The following is a 20,700-nucleotide window of genomic DNA, read 5'->3' as shown; positions in this document are numbered from 1 at the left end:
TCTCTCCGACAGCCTCCAGAAGGAATGCTAAGGAATTCTGACCTCCAGAACTGCAAAATAATTAATTTGTGTTACTTTAGATCACTAAATTTGTGGTAATGTGTTACAAAAACAATAGAAAACTAATATAGGGAGTTTACAACCTAGTAAAAGAGATGAGACAAGCAGCTTTGATATAATTCAAAAAGTGATAAGTATAAAATAGAAATACAAAGAAATTGCTATGGCAATACTGATAAAGGGAGTACTTCTGGTTGTAGAGATTAGGGAAGCTTTCAGGAGGATGGCAGTTTTGTAGAGCTCTGATGATTGGTAGGATTTCAAAAGAGGGAGATCCAAGAAACAGCAGGAGTGAAGGCCCAGAGTTGGAAGGTGTAGATTAAACCAAAAGCTGACCTAGGCCCTTGATCAGCCATTTTCTCAGGAATAAAAATTACCTGATGGACATTTCATATAGTCTCCTTAGGATACAATAGGTCACTAAGTATGTTTTTAAAAAGCTGTAATATTAGTCAATACAGGATAAATTGTCCTAAGAGTTTAGGATAGATCTTGGGAAGAAATCCCCTTTCAACACAGAGCATGCCATCGCCAAGGGTGAACCTGGCTCGTTTTCAGACAAGCAGGCTAGTCAGGGATTAACCGCAAAACAAGAGGGGTCAATCAGAATAACCAGGTGATTCTTTCCAAAGGTATCTATTAACATTTACAAATCAGACATTTCCTACAACCCTTGCAAGCAAGCTAAACCAAACGATGGAATCCAACTGAATGTTCTCGGCAGATGGAGGCTCTGGGGACTCACACTGAGGATAATAGAGAATCCAGTCCCTTTTTGGTAAGTTTTGATTGTTTTGTTTGTCTGAAGTCAGAACCCATGATCTTAAGGAATCTTGAATGGCTCTAATTGAGCGTGGATTTGGTCATGAGACAATTATCCTGATAAAACGATTTTTTAAGTCACTCTGAGGGTTTGGGAAAAAAGGAATGGAATTGTCCAGATTGTTTATCTGCATCACCCAAACTCACTATTGATCATTATCTTGGCATTGCTTATGGAGCCAATGTCTTCCCAAGGTCATACCTATACTCAGGTGCCTAGGCAATACTCGCTCTTTTCTTTATCTTCTGGAGGAATTTATTCTTTTTTGTGTTGTTCATATTCGTCCCAGGAAAATTTGGAGGAACAGCTGCTCTCCACTGGCCTGCTCCTGCAAGAATGGCCTGGAGCTTCTGAAGAAGGATCCATATTTACCTTAAAAGGCCTTAAGTCCTGGGATGGAACTATATACTTTGGGAACCAACTTTCTTCACGAGAAGAACTGGGCATGTTGCAAGCTTCCTCATTTCTCTTGCTCTCTGGCTTTTTGTCCAAGCTCAGAAACATAACCTCAGACTGGCTGCATTCAAAAGGAGTTTTCTGAGTCATTCTGTCTATCCTCAAGCCTTCATCAGAAGGCAGTAAATGGTTATTCTGGCTTTCATCATCTTCCACTGGAATACTTGGTACATTCTCCAGGAATAGAGGAGAAGGACACCTGAAGGACTTTAGTGACGTGGGAGGATCTTCAGCAAAATACAAGCTGGCTTGAGTACTTTCAAGAGTATTTAGAACCTAATTAACAAAGAAGCAAATAGACATTAAACTAAGTTTGAATAATCTTTCCTTTTACCTTTTATCTCTCTACCTATAAAGAATATTGTTTCATTTTCATGAAATTAGTTCAACTATAGAGTTTTGAATTAGAAGGGATCTTAAAAATTAGCTAAACCCCTTTATTTTGTGGAGTAAATTAAGTGACTTAAAACAAGGTATAAAAGAAACCACACTAAAGTAAATACCAAGAGACCTGACTTAAGCCTCAGATTTGCCACCAACTAGATTTGTGAACTTGGGCAAGTCTCTACATTTTTTATTTCAACCATAATATGTGGAGGATTGGAAGGGAATGAGGAAATAAACCTGTAATTCTTAAATGCCAGTTTGTTTTGTTGTTGTTGTTGGGTTTTTGTTTTGTTTTGTTTTGTTTGAGACGGAGTCTCACTCTGTTGCCCAGGCTGCAGTGCAGTGGCATAATCTCGGCTCACTGCAACCCCGACCTCCCAGGTTCAGGCAATCCTCCTGCCTTAGCCTCCCAAGTAGCTGGTATTACAGGCACGTGCCACCATGCCCAGCTAATTTTTGTGTTTTTAGTAGAGATGGTGGTTTCCCCATGTTGGTGAAACAAATAAACAATTATTTGTTTATTTGTGCAAATAAATAAGTGAATGGGTGATTAAGCCTATGGATAGATTAATAACTTTTTAAAAATGGATAAGGAAAATATATGCTGCATTTATAATGAGCCAGATCTCTTAATGAAGATTAAACACTTTAGGAGGCCGAGGAGGGTGGATCACTTGAGATCAGGAGTTCGAGACCAGCCTGGCCAACATGTGAAACCCTGGCTCTACTAAAAATACAAAAATTAGCCAGGCGTGGTGGCTTGTGCCTATAATCCCAGCTAGTTGAGAGGCTGAGGCAGTAGAATCACGGAGGTGGAGGTTGCAGTGGGCCGAGACAGTGCCACTGCACTCCAGCCTGGGCAACAGAGTGAGACTCTGTCTCAAAAAAAAAAAAAAAAAAAAATTGAATAAAATATTCCCTGAAAACTGCTCATTTATGTCTTTACATTAAATTTTTTGTGGGGTCTTGGTTCCACCTAGAAATGACCTCTACCAGAGTACCAAATGATGTGGCTTTTTGACCTGGAAACACTAACTACTATGCTGGAATTCTCTGTTGGAGGCTCGATTTGTCTCATTAACAAATAATTCACTTAGATACACAATTTATCTAGTTTAGATTTTCCATGGTTCTGTGGACTCAGTTTTGAATAAAACCATGTATATACTCACTTCATCCATTGATGGTCTTAACTTTGCCCGCGTTGCAGCACACTGGCCTGCCAAACAGAAGAGCTTGATGGAGAAATTCCGAGGGCAGGGAGGCACCTTCTTATCTAGAAATGAGAGACATGAATCCAGGCCTCTCTTCTCCATCAATTCTATAAGGAGATCCCGCTTGGAAGAGAGGGAGACAATTTTATCACAGAGAACTTGATTGGAAAATGACCAAGAGATAGGTGCCAGGATGAAAACAATTCTTACCAGCTGGATATGTTTTGGATCATCTAACACTACTCTACATCCTGTCAGAACTTCCATTATGACCTACAAGGGATATATAGAAAGTCAGCTATCTTAAACATATACACATAATTTGTTGCAACTATTAACCATGACTATGAATACAGTTCATTCTAATTAATGACTTTATATTTTATTAATTGCTTGATTACAAAAAATTAATATATAAGATGGGCTAACAGAAAATCAATGAGTCAAACGTTAAAACTCTTTGAAAAATTCTTAGAATCTAGAACATTCTTGGCAATAAACTCTCCTCCTTTGTTAACTGGCAGTTGGTACTCACAATTCCAAAGCTGTAGACGTCTGTTTTAATGGAAAGTTTCCCCTGTCTGATGTACTCTTCTGGCATGTACCACAGATGTTTACTGCTGCTGCTGGTCATATTTATGGTACAACTCTGATGTTCTACGTGGGACCGGAAGTGTGCCATGGCAAAATCAGTTAGTTTGGGTTGAAACTGATCATCCAAAAGGATGTTTGCACTAAAATTGCGATCAGGGACAAACAAGACAAAATATCATAAGGGCACTTCAGTGTAAACAAACATACTAAACTCACCTTCTTCACATCTGGTTAATTCACAACACTGTAAAATAAAGCCAAACAAATTTTCATGAACTAGAGAACATTCTTTCATTTTTCTTAATGTGTAAATCCAAGTGTTATCTGCAACCTAGAACAAAAAGCTGACCGAGGAACAGTGGGCATTTCAAACTTAAAGATACATATGTGAAGTTGCTGTATAAAGCTGATGCTTTCTCAGAGAAACTGAAGTTAACCAAAACAGCTTTCCTTGTGCTTCTCTTACACTTACAGAGAATGTGAACTGAGTTTTAATCAGCTGGTTATGTGTCTGTTATGTGCAAGAGCTGTGCTGTGAAATGCTTGGCTTACGAGCACAGAGCCACTAACTTGGAATGATTTGAGGACTCTTTGGTAGTCCCTGCCCTCATGGCAGCCCTATCCCATGGTTTCATCTCTGTGGTTTTACGGTCTTTGAGTTTTATTTAAACTACAAATGTTTACAGAGACAAAGGCAAAGTGCTTATAGTCAAGTTAAGCAGTTGTCACATTAAAACCTTAAGAATCATCTGACATTTTGGCTGAGGGTAGGCATTGGCTTACTTTTACCTTCAAAGGGCTGTCAAAGCAGGAACGGGAAAGCAAAGCCATGAGACAGATCCATTTCCCACTGCATACAGCCAGGAGTTCTGCCTTTCCCTGGCTCCTTGACCACCCACAGTTTCCTTCACCATGTAAGCCTCAGTGCCCTCTCTCCTCTCATATGAAATGAGGAGAACAGAACTCTGGCAGGGGGAAAACGAAATGCATAGCGTCCTCCGCAGCACTTGTTAATGCTCAAAAAATGGCAGCTAGGAGGAAGATTAGCAATCAATTCTAAGAGAACAGATGGATATTGAGAAGGAGGTGGGGCAGCCAACAGAAAGTCATGCACTTCCCGGCTTTACTTAGGGCTCTTCAGAGCTTGCTCTTTATCCCCTGAAACCAAAGCATCTAATAGTAGACCTGCCCATCCAAAATGCCCAGAGGTATATTTGTAGTACGACAGGCTGTTACTAAAGGTGCTATAGCAACAGCCATGGGATATCAAGAAGTTCTTAATTCTGAACAAATTTTGAATCTTACAAAAGCTCCAGAAGTCTTTGCTATCCTTATATAGGTAGGTTAATGGGCAGACCCCAGTTCCATAGGTCTGAACTGCAGGTGTTCTTACTGTTCAGAGGACTCAGAGTCCTACTTCTATTTAGACAGTTTGGGGGAAACAGTTCAATGTATGAAGCTAAGGCCTCAAAGATTCTAGTCCAGACTTTGTTTAGGGCTGAGTTGACAATAGAAAAAACAAAGGGACTTCCAGTGGTCTTTTTTTTTTTTTTGAGACAAAGTTTGGCTCTTGTCCCCCAGGCTGGAGCGCATTGGTGCGATCACAGCTCACTGCAATCTCTGCCTCCCAGGTTCAAGTGATTCTCCTGCCTCAGCCTCCCGAGTAGCTGGGATTAGAGGCGCCTGCCACTATACCCGGGTAATTTAGTAGAGACGAAATTTCACCATGTTGACCAGGCTGGTCTTGAATTTCTGACTTCAGGTGATCCACCCGCCTCGGCCTCCCAAAGTGCTGGGATTACAGGCGTGAGCCACCGCGCCCAGACTCCGTGGTCTTTTAAGGATAAAGAGACACATTTTAAACTTTATTTCACTCCTCCTTCTGCTAAGGGTGGCAAGGGAATTGTAAAATCCAAAGCGCTCACCTTCTGAGCTCTAGGGCCTCTTATCAGCTGTGTGCTCTCAGCAGTTATGGAAGGAAAGTCAGAGAGGCCTGGTTCCCAAGGCTCATATCAATGAGCACAGTTGTCATTTCATCAATGTCACAGTGTCACACACCCCCATCTGTCACTCCTCACCCACTCTTTTACTTTCTCACTTGGAGAACTGTTGACTAGCCTGACATACCTCAGATGAGGAACAGACTACAATCAGATCTGACTTCTGTCCAGCTCTAGATAAGGAGACTGTCAGTTCATAATCACTTCTTCCCTAGGTTGACTCTTCAACGGATCAGATCAAGTCTGAGGCTCCTGGAGATGCCCTGAGGGTTTCAGAGTGCTGGGGACATTTGAATGCAGGAGTTTGCCGGTGGGCCAGGAGGCAAGGTGGGAATAAAAGGTTCTTCAGCCTTCATTGCCAGGACCCCTCCTTCTGCCCTTCAACTTTGGAGTCACTTCTGCATGCTCCATTTCATTTCAGCACAGGGGGAGGGCAGGAATGTTCTGAATGGCAGATATGCAGTGTCAAACACCTAAACATCTTCCTCTACCACAGTTCTAAAAGAAGGCATAGAATTACAATTGACAATGCCAGAATCATGAGAATGCAAAAGCTGAATTTTTGAAACACCAAAAAACAAAAACAAAAACAAAAAAAAACCTCTGAATCTTTTTTTAAGTACAAAAAGGGAGAAAAAAGACACAATAACAACAACAAAACCTTCAATCTAATAAACTTATTTGACCAATAGCAAAGCTGGTGGGATGCTTTCAGCAAATGGTGAGTCAGCTTCTGTGAAAGTTGGGCAGAAGGGAGTTGAGTAACCACAAACAATGCTTACATCATAAAACCCAGAGAGGACTTTGGGTCAGTGAAAGGCCATCAACAAGATGTGAAATTATTCTAGGGTACTGAATTTACAGTTTGAATAATGACAATCCGTGAAAAGATAAGTCGTTTTCCAGCTGACTTTAGTGTATAACATAAATTTTGAGTCCAGTGATTTATTCTGTTCTAAATAAAGGTTAGCAGTAGCTGAGGAAGAAGGATGTTCTGTTTTAGGAAAGCGGAAATTGCAAAAGGCCCTTCAACAATCAATTTCTATCTTAATTCTTTTCCCCTGCTTCAACCTTAAATGGAATGTTCAAACACAAAGTGCCTTCGGCTTCCATGCAGATCAGCTGAGTAAGTTTATCCCGTGGGTGAAAATAAACAAACAAAATTAAGAACCTAAAATAACTAGAATCATGGCAATGTCATGCAAAAGGGCAGCCTGCAAGCAACTGTGGCCACCAAAGAGATAGATAAAAGATATCTTTGACCCATATCCATGGTCCATATCCTCAATTTCATGTTTCTACAATCTATTTTTTCTACTCTTTATCACAAGGCTGTTTACCTTAACAGAGATGCCATCCCCTCTCCAGATAATTCCTTTAACAGAATGATCATTGGTTGTACACTGAGGAAGTATGGAGAATCCTATACAGATGATGAGTTTGTAACCTGACTCTAGGATGTTACTTAATTTCTCTATTAGTAGGGGTCTCTAGGACAAGTTTTGGGGGACCTGAATTCCCCAAACAAATGCTACTTTGTAACGAGAATTGCTTTCTTTGCTCACTAGTTTATCTCCTAATTAAGTTCAATCCCTTGGACCTTAAACATAAGACAAGATGCTCCACCTAAATTTTAAGGCAGGATTTGAGTTCAAGTGCAAATACCATATTTGGCATGAAAGAGCATGATTGGTTTTTAAAGATATATATGTATATACACACACACACACACACACATATATATAATATATATAAACACCCACATATATATTATATATACTGATATATATAATATATATACATATATATAGTATATAGTGTGTGTGTATATATATGTATGGGCCCAGCAGTCCAGCTCCTGGGTGCCTGGAAACTCTCAGGAAAGACCAGGACTCCAAAGAAGGATCTAGGGAAGAGGGGGCAGGGAGCCACAGATTGGCTCCAGATATAAAGAGGACCCAACGGCCCCTCTGGGACAGCCTGAGGCAATAGCACACATGTGCTGTCTGTATTATGGCTGTTGCAACACCGAGACACCACTCACCAAATGCCCTGCCTCCCCTAACTAGATGAGGCAAGACTCAGTTTCTCCTAGAACCTGCAGGCTACTAAAACAGTTGTGCACCCCACCCCAACTTAAGTGTACACTGCATCTTGCCTGGAATGCTACAATCTGAAACCCTTTATTCCTGTGGGACTGTGGAGCTTTCTCTTTCATCCCCATTGAACCTAGGCAGGTCTGAGAGACACAGTATTCAAGCTTGTTTTTGCTTTGTTGGTGCCTTCTGAGTCTAGGTACTCGGTGCAAAGGCCCAGAAAGGGGTGTTCCTCCTTTAATTGTGAAATTCTGACTCTACCCACAACTAGAACAACCCCCCTCAGCCTGTTTCCTTGTTGGTATAAAGATCTTACTTCACGGGGTTCTTACCAGTATTAAATGAGAAAACGTAAGGACAGTGACACTCACAGAGGGCTCAAAGTATGCTTTAAAGGATATAGGCTGGCCATTGTCCATCCTACGTCCATTACCTTACCTTAAAATCTCAAAAGGCTTGGTTGCATGTCTCTAGAAGAAGTCCAAAGACAGCAACTCAAGGAACAAAAATACAGGGGGTTGTAGGATGTCCCTGGAGATCTGAGGACCCTTCAGTTAATGTCAATAAACTGGCTGAGTTTCAAATAGTTCCAGAGAAGTTCTGGGCCAACATAACTAAAGTCATATTTCCAGACATTTTAAGACAATGGAGAGACAGAAAAAACTGGCAAGTACTGTGCATACGTGTATGTATCTATGTGTATAAGTAAATGAATGTTGGGGCTTAGAGTGGTGGCAAATAGAATTAATAGGGGAAATTTTAATTTATGTCATACTTAATTGTTTTGCCATCCCTTAGAAAAAATCAAATTTGGATATTTTAGAAGAAGGGAGGTACTAGGGGAAAATAGGAAAATCTGAGGAAAAAGAATTGTATATATCTAAAATTTTTCTGAAGATAAAAATAGGCTTTTTGAGGGGGTTAAGAGGGAGAGGTAGGAGACTGATTAAAGAATCTATCAGTCAAACAAAGAAAGAGACTTTGGATTCCCTGTAGGCTTTGACATGCCTGTTAAACAATGAGCTAGGCTCCAACTTTCCCGTCTGGGGATAAAGGCAGGAGGAGCCTGGGTCTTCAGGAAAGGGTGTCCTGGTCGCAGGGAAGGGCCAACCTGTGGCCCCCTATGCCCTCTTCCCAACCACTCAGTTTTTCTAGTCTTTCTGAAAGGAAATTATCCATGCACTCACTCACTCTGACCTTACATCTCTGATCAATTTCCATTAAAAAAAAAAAAGTCCATTTAGAGGCAAATAGCTTCTTCCTTCCTTTCTTTCCTAGACCACTTCCCTTGTATGAAAGACTGTTTCACTTGGCAAGAGACAAATGGCAATACTGATTAAAGAACATGATTTTATAGGAAACATTAGAAATGTTCACCAATATTATCTCTTTGCTTTGGAAACATTAGCAGGAATGAAATGTCTGGGATGGAAAATGCTGAGGACAAAATGCATTTCCATTTAAAATAGTTCATAAATGTGAAAACAATTAAGCTCACTAAGGGATAGGAGGGAAATAACAAGGAAGTTTACTGCTTTCAGATGCTTTTAAGTGATCCTGTAAGTCAAAAACATCTTCGTTTCTCCAATAAAAATGTGAGGGTCTTTGCCAAGAATACAGGCTGCAACTTTTCAAGATTCTTTTCTTTAAATCCTTTCCTTCTCAAATTCCACCACCTGGAAGCAGATTTTGTTTTTATAACATTGTCTTTGAAGAGTTCAAATTACTGAGACATTTTTTAGCTAAATAAAACCCCAGACTTGTTGAAAGCACCTTGGAAACATGGGCATTGCTTCTCCTGTGGGTGTTTCTGAGCTGTGTCTTTGACAGCTTCTTCCTTAGAAAGCTATCTACTCTCACTGCTTTACAGGCCCGATGTCCCCTTCAATGCCTGTTGCTACTGCCAATTTCCCCAGGAGTCCAATGTCAGCATTTCCAAATTTCTGCACACTAATTATGCTCTCCTCTCCTTCCCAATTGCCCTGTCTCTGCCGATGACACCAGCATGTTTCCAGTAATCCCAGACCTTTAATTCCTTAAAAAGTGTATGATGATTGGACTCACACAAACATGGAATGCAACCTCCCTTTTTCCTTCCACAGCCATGAGACAGAGGCCAGTCACTAATCTCTGTAAGCCTCAGCTTTCTCCTCTATCAAATGGAGATAATAACTATAACACCTGAACTCAGGCTTGCTGGGAGGATTGCTAACAAGTTATTCAGCAGGTGCTGATGTCAGGTGAAAAGTCTCTGGTCTCATTGAGCTCCCTCATCTGATGGCAGTCTATCCGCTACCCGTAAGGTATTAGTACTTACTATGCAGTCAGGACAAATTGTGCTTTCTGCTGTCTTGGCCTCTCTCCATTCTGTTCCCCTCATCTTGAAAACACTCTCCCCTGCTTTATTTTTATCCGAATCCTCTCCACAGCCATAAGATTCACTTCCTCCATGAACTTTTCACTTGACCGCTCTGAATTCCAGTGCTCCTCCTTTCTCCAAAATTCCTACTGTACAGCCCCAACGACATCATTTGACACTTACAGGGAGACCACCTGATGTTGTTTACTTAAGCATAATGTTGAGTCTATAACAGGGTCACATTCTCCTGTAACAGTCCTAGACTCGTGAGTATAGAGCCCAGGACAAAAATAGGCAGGTGTAATGTCAAAGAATTGACAGCAACAAGAGGTCACCTTAAGACTGTCTTGGTTGGCTCCGAATGTGCAAGTGTGAAAACTTTTGGCCGCTCTCTGGCCACAGAAAGACAGACAAGCCCTGGGTCTGAACTCTGATTTCTTTTTCTTCTTTTTGTTTTTGTTTTTATTTTGTTTGTTTGTTTGTTTGTTTTAGACGGAGTCTCGCTCTGTCACCCAGGCTGTAGTGCAGTGATGCAATTTCAGCTCACTGCAACCTCCACCTCCTGGGTTCAAGCAATTCTCCTGCCTCAGCCTCCAGAGTAGCTGGGACTACAAGCGCACGCCACCATGCCTGGTTAATTTTTATTTATTTATTTGTGTGTGTGTGTGTGTGTGTGTATTTTTAGTAGAGATGGAGTTTCAGCATGTTGGCCAGGCTGGTCTCAAACTCCTGACCTCAAGTGATCTGCCTACCTCGGTCTCCCAAAGTGCTGGGATTATAGGTGTGAGCCACCGCACCTGGCCTGAACACAGATTTCTGGTGATCTTCCCACATCCACATCTTCATCCTCCCTCCTCCCTGCTGAAGACATGAGTACCATTTCACTTTGCTTTAGACAAAAGATGTTATTCACACTTTGGGCACCAGGCTGCTGAATAATGACTTTCCAGCTTTCATTTTAAAAACTATTTTAAAACCATAAAAATGACAGATTATCCAGCTTCTTTACTGATAAAATTAATTACACAGAATGATTGAACTGATAACTTAAGGATTTCATTTAGTAACTTGAGACTGTCTTTTGGAACTTTTTCCAATTATTTGGCTTGAGATAGTAAGGTCTGATGCCAAGTTATTTTTGTCTAATAAATTTTATGTTATTGTTAGACTAGAACATACTTCTTTAAATACAATCTAAAGAACATAAAGAAGTAAAAACATAAACCATTGAAAAATAAGCTATAGTTTCTCCAACCAAATAAAATGTTGTTGATATTTTGGTATGTTTTACTTTTAATATTTTTTTTAATGCATGAATTTGTAGTTATACGAAGTTATAATTATATACTATATGTTACTTTAATTTGGTCTTTTCCACTTAATCGCACCATATATACATTGTTCCATGTTATTTCATACTGTTAAAAACATAATAATATCAAAGATTTAGGATAAAGTGTTCTGTGACTCATCACTCTGAAGCCCAAATACAGAAAAGAAAATAAAGGTAACAGCATCTTCCATTGTTCACTCCTCCAATAAAAACAGAGCCCCGAATTACTCAGGGAAAAGGCCACTGTTTAACACAGATTTTGAGATGTCCTTTTCTGAGCCAATCATTGGAGCTGTACAATAAAACTGCATCCCTCCTAGAAGCTGTCTCCCTTACACAGATTTAGAAAATTAATACGACAAAGGCAGAAGAGGCAGGGATTTCAGACAGCTCAGTCCTAAAAGCACTGACCTATACACAGAGGGATCAAGACTCAGAGAGGCCCAGGTTTAGAGCACAGCAGAGGATTCATTTAAAAGAGATTCAGGAGGGTAATCTAGGTCAGCCAATCACATCTGGCCGAGGCTGCTGGGGCCTGACTGTCATTACCATCTGACAGGTGTTCAGTGTCCCAAATGAACTGAGTTGGTCTCATTCCAGCTTCTAGAGAACAGGTGTGCACACCACCAAACACTAGGGGAAAATCCACTGTTACAGTTGGCACTAATTAACATCTTTGCTGGCAGGCTCAGCAGAAAGGCCAAGAGTTCAATGACTCTGGAAGGGACTGATTTGCTTTGGAACAGGCAGGGGTACACTGATGAGCCCTTGTGAAACCACAGTTCTCTAACAAATGCCCACAGCCATGGATCTCCATACCCTGACACGTGCCTGGGTGTGCACATTTTATGAATGGGTTACATTGAAATCCTTGAACTCTTTGGAACACTCAGAAAGGCAACAATTGTCAGCAGCCCCACCACCAAGTAAAATATAAAATACATTGCTAGATGCATTTCAAGCCCTGTCTCTTCCATAATATTCTTGTTTCTGATCAGATCTCTCTGGGTACTCTGTATCTTTGTTACCTGTTGGGCATTCTGTCTAGCAGTGTTGCTTAAATGATTTTTAGAGTTCTGTACATCCAGACGAGTTCCTGGGATAGTGACCTGGAAGAACTGGCCTCCTTTTAAGTTGTGAGAACCTTTTGGTTTTCACCTATATCCTAGACGAGCTGCAGACTCTCACTAGAGCCCAGCTTGTCAAACCTAGTTCCTCAGCCTAGTCAGCATCTAAAGCCTCATTCCATCCCCTGCTCACCACAGTCCTTATTCTTCTCTAGTCTCACTTTACCTTATTCTCCAACCTTGTCCTTTCTTTTCCAACCAACTGATTTCTCTTGCTTTTACCATGTACGTGACAATTCTTTACTCTGTTCCTTTGAACAAATTATTGCCTCCACCAGGAATATTCTCTCCCCTTCTTTCAACCAATCCCACTTTTTCCAAGACCTGGCTTGGAACTCTCTAACGAGAGGAAGCCTTGTCAGACCAGCCACTCAGCGGGCATAGTTACCGTTGCACTACACATTTTGTGTTTATGTTATCTTTCTGATTACCAGGTTGAACCTTCAAGGACAAGACTATCATCAGCAATGTCTCTCCCACTGTGGTCTAACACAATGATCTGTACACAACAGATGTTCTATAAACATTTGTGAAATAAGATGAATGGGATTCTCAAGATATTTAATAAACACTTTTTTTTTTAAGTGGAGAATGGGGTTTCACCACGTTGGCCAGGCTGGTCTCAAACTCCTGGCCTCACGTAATTGACCCACTTTGGCCTCCCAAAGTGCTGGGACTACGAGCGTAAGCCACCACACCTGGTCAGTAAACATATTAACAGAGAAGTAATTTTTCTTAAACTAGAGCTTAGTCGGTGGGTCCACTTTTCAAACACTATAAACTGACGATAGAGGGAAGAGTGTTAAGTAAAAAGACTGATTGGCCACCACAGTACTTGGTCTCTGCCATTGTGCCACTCCCACCACTTCTAGACCAGTTAGGACAGGAGTTACCACTGAAGATGTGTATGCTCTGTGCCAAGGACCTTATGTCATTTAACCCTAGGAAATAGAAGCTATTATTCTACTACTAGCATTTTGCAGAGGGAAAGATTGAGGCTTGCAGACATTAAGCAATTTGCTCAGAATCGCATTTTAAGTGGAAAGTCTCTCTGATTTAAACATTATGGGGACAATGAGCTAAGAGAAAAGGATGGGAGGAGGGTGGGGAGCAAAGTACGTGAAAAACAAAAATCTTTGGGTCACATTTTTCAGAACTCTGTCCTGTCAAATCTTCCTTTATAATTATGGTGGCTGCCATCTCCCAACATGACTCCACGCACCCCCAGCCCCACCCTTTCCCACCCCGTCCTTTACCACCCCACTTGGCTCCCTCCCTGGGTCCCAGGGAGGCTCTGGTTCCCCAGCAGGAAGAGTTGGCTAAAGATGGCTCACAGCTGAGCCACAGTCTGGGAACTGTCTTGGTAGAAGCGAGTTGCCTCACGCAGCCACATTACTGCTCCACAAGAAGGCTGGTCAGATGCAGGGCTGCAAAGTCCAGAGTATCCTACCTGCCTCTGGGATGTCTTTGAAGGACCATCCCAGCTTCAGTGCTTCCCCATAGCATGGACTGAGGCCTCTAGGACAACAATATCCCAACTCAACCTCTCCAGCTGCCCAATCCTGCCTTTTTCCTTTCCTCGCTTCATTTGCTGTGCCTGAGAGCCCTCTCTTAAAAATCTCCTGCAGGTAAATCTGTGCTTCTGAGCCCACTTCCTGGGAACCTGCCTGAAGACACGGACCAACAGCGAGAAAGTGGAAATGAGGGCCCAAAGCCTGTGCTCTCACCAAATACCAGGAGAGAGACGCTGTCACATCCAAATCACCTTGCCCAATTTCAGCTGTGAAAAATAACCGGACATGGGCAGAGCTTGCCTCTGCCTCCCTCCCTGCCCTGATGCTCCCTTTGCTTCAGTTAGTGACTCTCTGTCCCCGTCTCCCATCAAGAGCCAAAACCCCAACACCTTCTCTTTTCTTTCTCCTTCAAACTCTGCATTCAGGAAAGGATTTGATGAACTCAGCCACACAAAAGGAAACTTAATAAAATTAATCTATTACTTCTTGGGGATTTAAAATAAGCTAATACTTAAAGTTTAGACCAAAGGAAGAATATGTTTAGCAACATTCCAGATATGTATTTACTAAGTAAAACATATACTTGAGCACTTAGTGTGCTCAGTGTTGGTTGCAAGCTGAGTGGAGAAGGGATTGTTTTAGGTTGTGGGCGGCCACCTCAGCCCTTTGAAAGCAATTCAATAGATAACTCCACTGACTCAAGACCCTCACGGTCCCTCTATATTCAGGTTCCTTGAGTGTGCATTAATTTTATGCAGTTTCTACAAAGCCACTAGCATTTGCTGGATTGCCACACTGCAACAAGCACAGACATCTATCAGTAGGTCATCCCACCCCTCTAGAACTAAGTAAAACCTAAAGTCTATTCCTATGGAGTTCATTTCATCCAAAAAACAAGTAAGTAATCAGCTCCTCTTCTGCCCAAGTCAAAAGCATCCTACAAATTTTTTTTCAAGATACTGGGAAATGGTTCAGAAGCAGCAGCAGTCTTTTAAATTCAGTCTTCCTTGATATTCAGCAAACGTGTATTCATGTACTTTTGAACAGGTTCAAGATAAAGGGCAAATAGAAAAAAATTCACCGGCAGGGGGTATCTAGTCTGTGCGAATGATTCTTTATGCCTAGAAGAAGAAATGTGGGAGATGTTGCTTCTAATTTTCTCATGTCTCAAAAAATGAACACTGGGGTTGCTGCTCAGCTTGTCGTAGGTTAATACATAAAGTTACGAGACAGCAGGCTCAGTAGGATGAGCAAGACATTGGAGACTCAAGGACAAACAATTTGTATCGCTATTTACTACTGCCAGCTTGCTAGGAATCCCCATTTAAGTTGCTTAATTTTTCTTTAAGCTTCAGTTTTTAAAAAAAGTAGATAAAGACAGGTTCATTTCACAAAGTGCCATTAATAATTACTAAAATACAGATGCTTCTCAACTTATGAGGTTACATCCTGACAAACTCATGGTAAGTCGAAAATGCATTTAATACACCTAACCTACCGAACATCCTAGCTTAGCCTAGTCTATGTTAAATGTGCTCAGAACAATTATATTAGCCTACAGTTGGGCAAAATCATCTAGTGCAAAGGCTAGTTTATAATAAAGTGTTAACTACCTCATAGAATAAATTGAATACTGTACTGAAACTGAAAAACAGAATGACTGTATGGGGATACTCAAAGTATGATTTCTACTTAACACGTATCACTTTTGTGCCATTGTAAAGTCCAAAAAAATCATTTCATTGAATCATCATAAATTGGGACCATCTGTACACAGAATTGTCTATCCTACATTGTTCATTAATAATTCCCAAAGATAATGCAAACCCTCTTTTTGGCAACATACATATAGCTTTTTAAATTTGGTAGACACATTTTCATTAATAAAAATATAGGATTTTTAAATACCTAGATGACAGTTCTTCACACACACACACACACACACACACACACACATACCAGGAGAACTACAGCAGAGAATAGTGTGAAGTATGACTCACGTGTGAGGATAAAAGAAGCTTTCAGGAATAACCAAAAGCTCTGGAATCATTTACCTTGATATACTGCCACAGATGACCGAGCATGGTTGAACGTTGTGCAGGTAGTGAATGGCTTTAGATATTCCTATTAATATACTGATTCGAACGTGCCAAGGGAGTGGGGCTGTGTCACCCTAAAACGACAACAGCAATTGGTTTGGTTGCACTTTCTGAGTAAAAACTACCTATGTATTCCTTATGCAGACATACACCAGAATAGAAGCAGATAGCAAGGTGGGGTGAGGTGGGTGAATCAACGTTTTGGTTTTCCAGAACTTATTTTTAATTCCAGATGGGTTTCCTTTTGCTACTGATGACAGTTCTAGGCCTCTTTATAGACAGTGAAAATACTCCATACTTCTTAATATTAGCTTAATCAAAACATAGCTAGTAAGGTAACACTACTTAAAAGTTCATTAAATAAGATTTTTAAGTTACTTGTGGTATAATAGTATGAGAAATTGAGACAATCTGCTTTTATTTTCATCCTCACTGAAACTTAACCTATTTGGAATCAATTTTTAAACTTAACCTCCAAAAACATCTAATGAGGGATCATGGCATTTATTCAACCTCCTTCTCTCTCTCTCCCTCTCTCTGTCTCTCTCTCTCTCTTTTCTTTCTTTTTTTTTTTTTGAGACAAGGTCTCACTCCATGTCACCCAGGCTGGAGTACAGTGGCACAATCATAGCTCACTACAGTCTCCATGTCCCTGGGCTCAAGCAATTGTCCTGCCTCTGCCTCTCAAGTAGATGGGACAGGCATGTGCCACCATGGCCAGCAATTTATTTACTTACTTATTTGAGGCAGAGTCTTGCTTTGTCGCCCAGGCTGGAGTGCTATGGTACAATCTCCAGGCTGGAGTGCAATGGCACAATCTCGGCTCGCTGCAACCTCTGCCTCCTGGGTTCAAGTGATTCTCCTGCCTTAGCCTCCTGAGTAGCTGGGATTACAGGTGCGCACTACCACGCCCAGCTAATTTCTGTATTTTTAATGGAGATGGGGTTTCACCATGTTGGTCAGGCTAGTCCCGAATTCCTGACCTCATGCTCCACCCATCTTGCCCTCCCAAAGTGCTGGTATTACAGGCATGAGCCACCGTGCCCAGCCTATTCATTTTTTTAGTAGAGGCGAGATCTGGCTATGTTGTTGTCCAGGCTGCCTCTTTCTCTTTAGAGTCTGTGTCACTGTTATGGCAATCCTTTGTATTGAAGGATACTTTATATAAAGTTATATAAATTAAAATTATCTAAGGAATAAGAGTAGTTGATGGCAACTCACTGGAGGTACAGAATCAAATATAATATAACATGGTTGCCAAAAGATTTGCTGGGTTCTTACTATATAATGAGTGAGAACCCAATATGGTTGCCAGAATGTTGCACAAAACACATTAACTCAGGTATTTGCTCAGCCTCCTAAAAGTAAGAAATTAATCCAAGAAGTACTGCTTCCTTGGGAAACCCATCCTTCGCTTTCCCCTCATGCAAACACATCTTGCCTCCCAGCTCTCCCAGATGGTTTCAGCAGCTCTCCCAGGACTTCAGGGGGTCAGAGGATCAGACAGAATAATAGAAAGAACTTACTACACACTGCAATCTGTCAAAAAGTGTTCCATTTCTCATGTATGGATAAACCAGACAGAACTTCTCAGTCTCTGTAAAATATGCAGTCAACTCGAGTATGTTTGGATGGTGAAACCTTGAAACAAAAGATGTTTTAAAGCCATCAAATTGCGTATTCAGACAGGAAATGAACAACACTCCGGTGTGGGAGTAGTAAGGTGGGATGGAGAATAGGCTTAAAGCAGAATATAAATTTGGCTGGACACATTGGGCACAGGACACAGATTTGCTTTCCAAACTGGTCTAAAGAGTTCTAACGGCAGGGCGCGGTGGCTCACACCTGTAATCCCAGCAATTTGGGAGGCCGAGGTGGGCAGATCACTTGAGGTCAGGAGTTTGAGACCTGCCTGGCCAACATGGTGAAATCCTATTTCTACTAAAAACACAAAAATTAGCCGGGCCTGGTGGTGAGCACCTGGTTATTCCAGCTACTCAGAAGGCTGAGGCAGGAGAATTGCTTGAACTGGGAGGCAGAGGTTGCAGTGAACCTAGATCATGTCACTGCACTCCAGCCTGGGTGACAAGAGTGAGACTCCACCTCAAAAAAAAAAAAAAAAAAAAACAAAAATTCTAGCAAATACTAGTTACTGTTTTTGATTGACTGTAATCATGTAAATATAAATAAAACATCCAAATATAAGGCACAAATTTTCAAAAAATAAAGAGTTTTAAAGATTTGTAATATTGGAAACTTTACAAAAGATAGCACTATTCAATATTAACTTATTTTTATCAATATGAAAGACAACATGACTTATTAAGTAAAAACAGTACAACTAAAATTGTTAGTTTGATTTATTTAAGTATATAAGTTTAAGCCACCAAAACGTAAGAATAAATACCATTTTCATTCATCCACTTATGGAGCACTACTATGTCAGGGACTGTGCTAAATACCAGTTACACAGCTGAAACGAGATGTCAGTGTCTTCACAAAGCTTGCATTGTTGTCTAAATCCATATGACTAGTAATGTTTGATGTTGAGAGTATATCACTGATTTTAAATCACAGATTTCTATGTCAGTGTAGCATACATTTCTCAGGCTTTTCTTCCCCTAATAATCATTTATTAGCTTATTAACAAAAACTATATTCCTCAATAGTGTGTGCTATCACTATGAGCCCAGGTAACAACTAGCAAACATAAAATGTGAAATTCACACATACTGTGAGCTCAGTTTAATTCAAAAATTACTTATGGGATACCTACTATGTTCTGGGCAGGCTTGGGGATATTAAAATAAATCTGTAAAAAATATTCTATTTATAAAAGCCTATTATTCATTTCTGCAGTAGCAAAATTTTCCTATAAACACACACAATCCTATATATATTGTGCATATGTGGTGGGGGAGGGGGGTTCTGATTCCTTTTCTTCTTCTTACTTCAAGGAAGGAAGCATGTGTGTGTATGTGTGTGTGTGTGTGTGTGTGTATGTGTGTGTATACATGTACACACACAGAGAAGTTTTTATTTTTAAATATATCAAAGTCTTCTGTGATACAAGATCCCCACACCTATTATGATTCCAACTATACCTATAAAATGAAAAGCAATGGATTGAAAGGAAATTGAGGTAGTGTATTTAACAGTCCGTGTATACCTGGTTGGTTCTTCTGCAACTTAAAATAATTCAGAGAGACGAATCTTCCGGAAGGCAGTAGATAGTGGACATCAGATAGACACGGCCATGGCCTGGTGCTCTACTCTCTTGCTCAGAGAGGAGAAAAGACCATGTGCTTATTTTTAAGTATTACTGATCAAACAGAAAAACAGATACTTTAGAGGTTACCAAGGTATGGAACGTGGAGATACCTTGGAGAAAGTTTGCTGGTTTTGTACCTGTGGACCCATGCCACCCAACTTTTTGCTACAAATTTTTAAATCAGTAGGGTTTTAGATTATATACATCAGAAGGTTAGCAGATCTGATACCTTCTAAAATCACTTCAGCAAACATTCTGAGTGCCTTGTTCAGACAAAATTATGCAAGCCCCATGGTGTGGTAAACAGACTTGAACGACTAACCTGGGATTGAATCTCCGGTCTTTTTAACGACTGTGTTAACTTGGGCAAGTTATTTAATTGCTCTGAGCCTGTTCCTTTAACCGTAATCAGTAATTAAAACATCTATTTCCAAGGTTCTTATGAAAATTAAATAAAAGGTTAAGCCAAAAGCCAGGTCCTCAAAAATTATTAGCTTTTTCCCCTTCCCTTGAGAAAGGAGGGAAAAAAGGAATCAGAAGTCACATTCTATGGAGTTTACAATTCTGTTTAAGGTAATTCCCTTAATATTAAACTAAAGAAACCTCATCCTTCAGGTCTCAGCTTAGATATTATTTCTATCAAGAAACCCATTCTGCTGCTCATCCCCCAAGTTATCATTCCCTCCTCTGTGCTCGTATTTCCTCATCTTACCACTTAGTTTATTGAAATTGTCTGTTTACTTAGGAATTTCTCTCCCAATCCCATTTTTGATAGTACATTCTAAGAGGAGAAAGCTGCATCTGCCTTAGTCACATCTGAGAAGATGATTTAGGAAATAACTTGGATCTTATAGAAAAGGTAGGATGTACCTCAGTTTCCTCATCTGCAAAATGGGGATAACAGGAGAATTTATCTCATTGGATGGTCATGAGGATTAATGAATTAACACATGTAAAGCACTTGAAATAGGGCCTAACACAAAATAAATATTAGCAAAATAAAAATGGTACCCCAGGAATAGTCAACCTTATAAAATTGTAAATGTCTCCAGATTAATCTATAAAGTTATTAAAATTCCATTAAAAATGCCAACAGAATTTTTGAAGCCTAGACAAGCTGTTGTTGTAGTTCACAGAAAATATCTCACCAGATAAACAAATGGATCAGGTAAATAAATGTAAAAAATGAAGCCATGAAAGTACTGGAAAAAATAGGAGAACTATTTTATTAGGTTGGTGCAAAAATTATTGCGGTTTTTGCCCAGCTACTAGGGAGGCTGAGGCAGAAGAATGGTGTGAACCCAGGAGGCAGAGCTTGCAGTGAGCTGAAATGGAACCACTGCACTCCAGCCTGGGTGACAGAGCAA

The 20,700-nt window shown here is 40.5% G+C and overlaps 1 protein-coding gene across 3 annotated transcripts in view; it reads right to left on the bottom strand.

The window, feature by feature from the left end:
- Window positions 1-1,137: 1,137 nt before the first annotated feature.
- IRAK3 (interleukin 1 receptor associated kinase 3) overlaps window positions 1,138-20,700 on the bottom strand; it is a 52,494-nt gene continuing 32,931 nt past the window's right edge. For all 3 annotated transcript variants that reach the window (XM_001117080.5, XM_077954682.1, XM_002798669.4), the window contains 6 exons: window positions 17,589-17,703; window positions 16,018-16,136; window positions 3,476-3,674; window positions 3,151-3,213; window positions 2,899-3,063; window positions 1,138-1,615 (listed from right to left, as the gene is read on the bottom strand). In XM_001117080.5, the coding sequence (XP_001117080.4) occupies window positions 1,139-1,615; window positions 2,899-3,063; window positions 3,151-3,213; window positions 3,476-3,674; window positions 16,018-16,136; window positions 17,589-17,703 (1,138 nt within the window). In that variant the 3' untranslated portion in view covers window position 1,138. The remainder of the gene's footprint in view (window positions 1,616-2,898; window positions 3,064-3,150; window positions 3,214-3,475; window positions 3,675-16,017; window positions 16,137-17,588; window positions 17,704-20,700) is intronic.

This window comes from Macaca mulatta, chromosome 11, assembly GCF_049350105.2.
Source record: "Macaca mulatta isolate MMU2019108-1 chromosome 11, T2T-MMU8v2.0, whole genome shotgun sequence".
Taxonomy (NCBI): Eukaryota; Metazoa; Chordata; class Mammalia; order Primates; family Cercopithecidae; genus Macaca; species Macaca mulatta.
The sequence above is the reverse complement of the archived record's forward strand: the minus strand, read 5'-3'. Positions and strand labels throughout refer to the sequence as shown.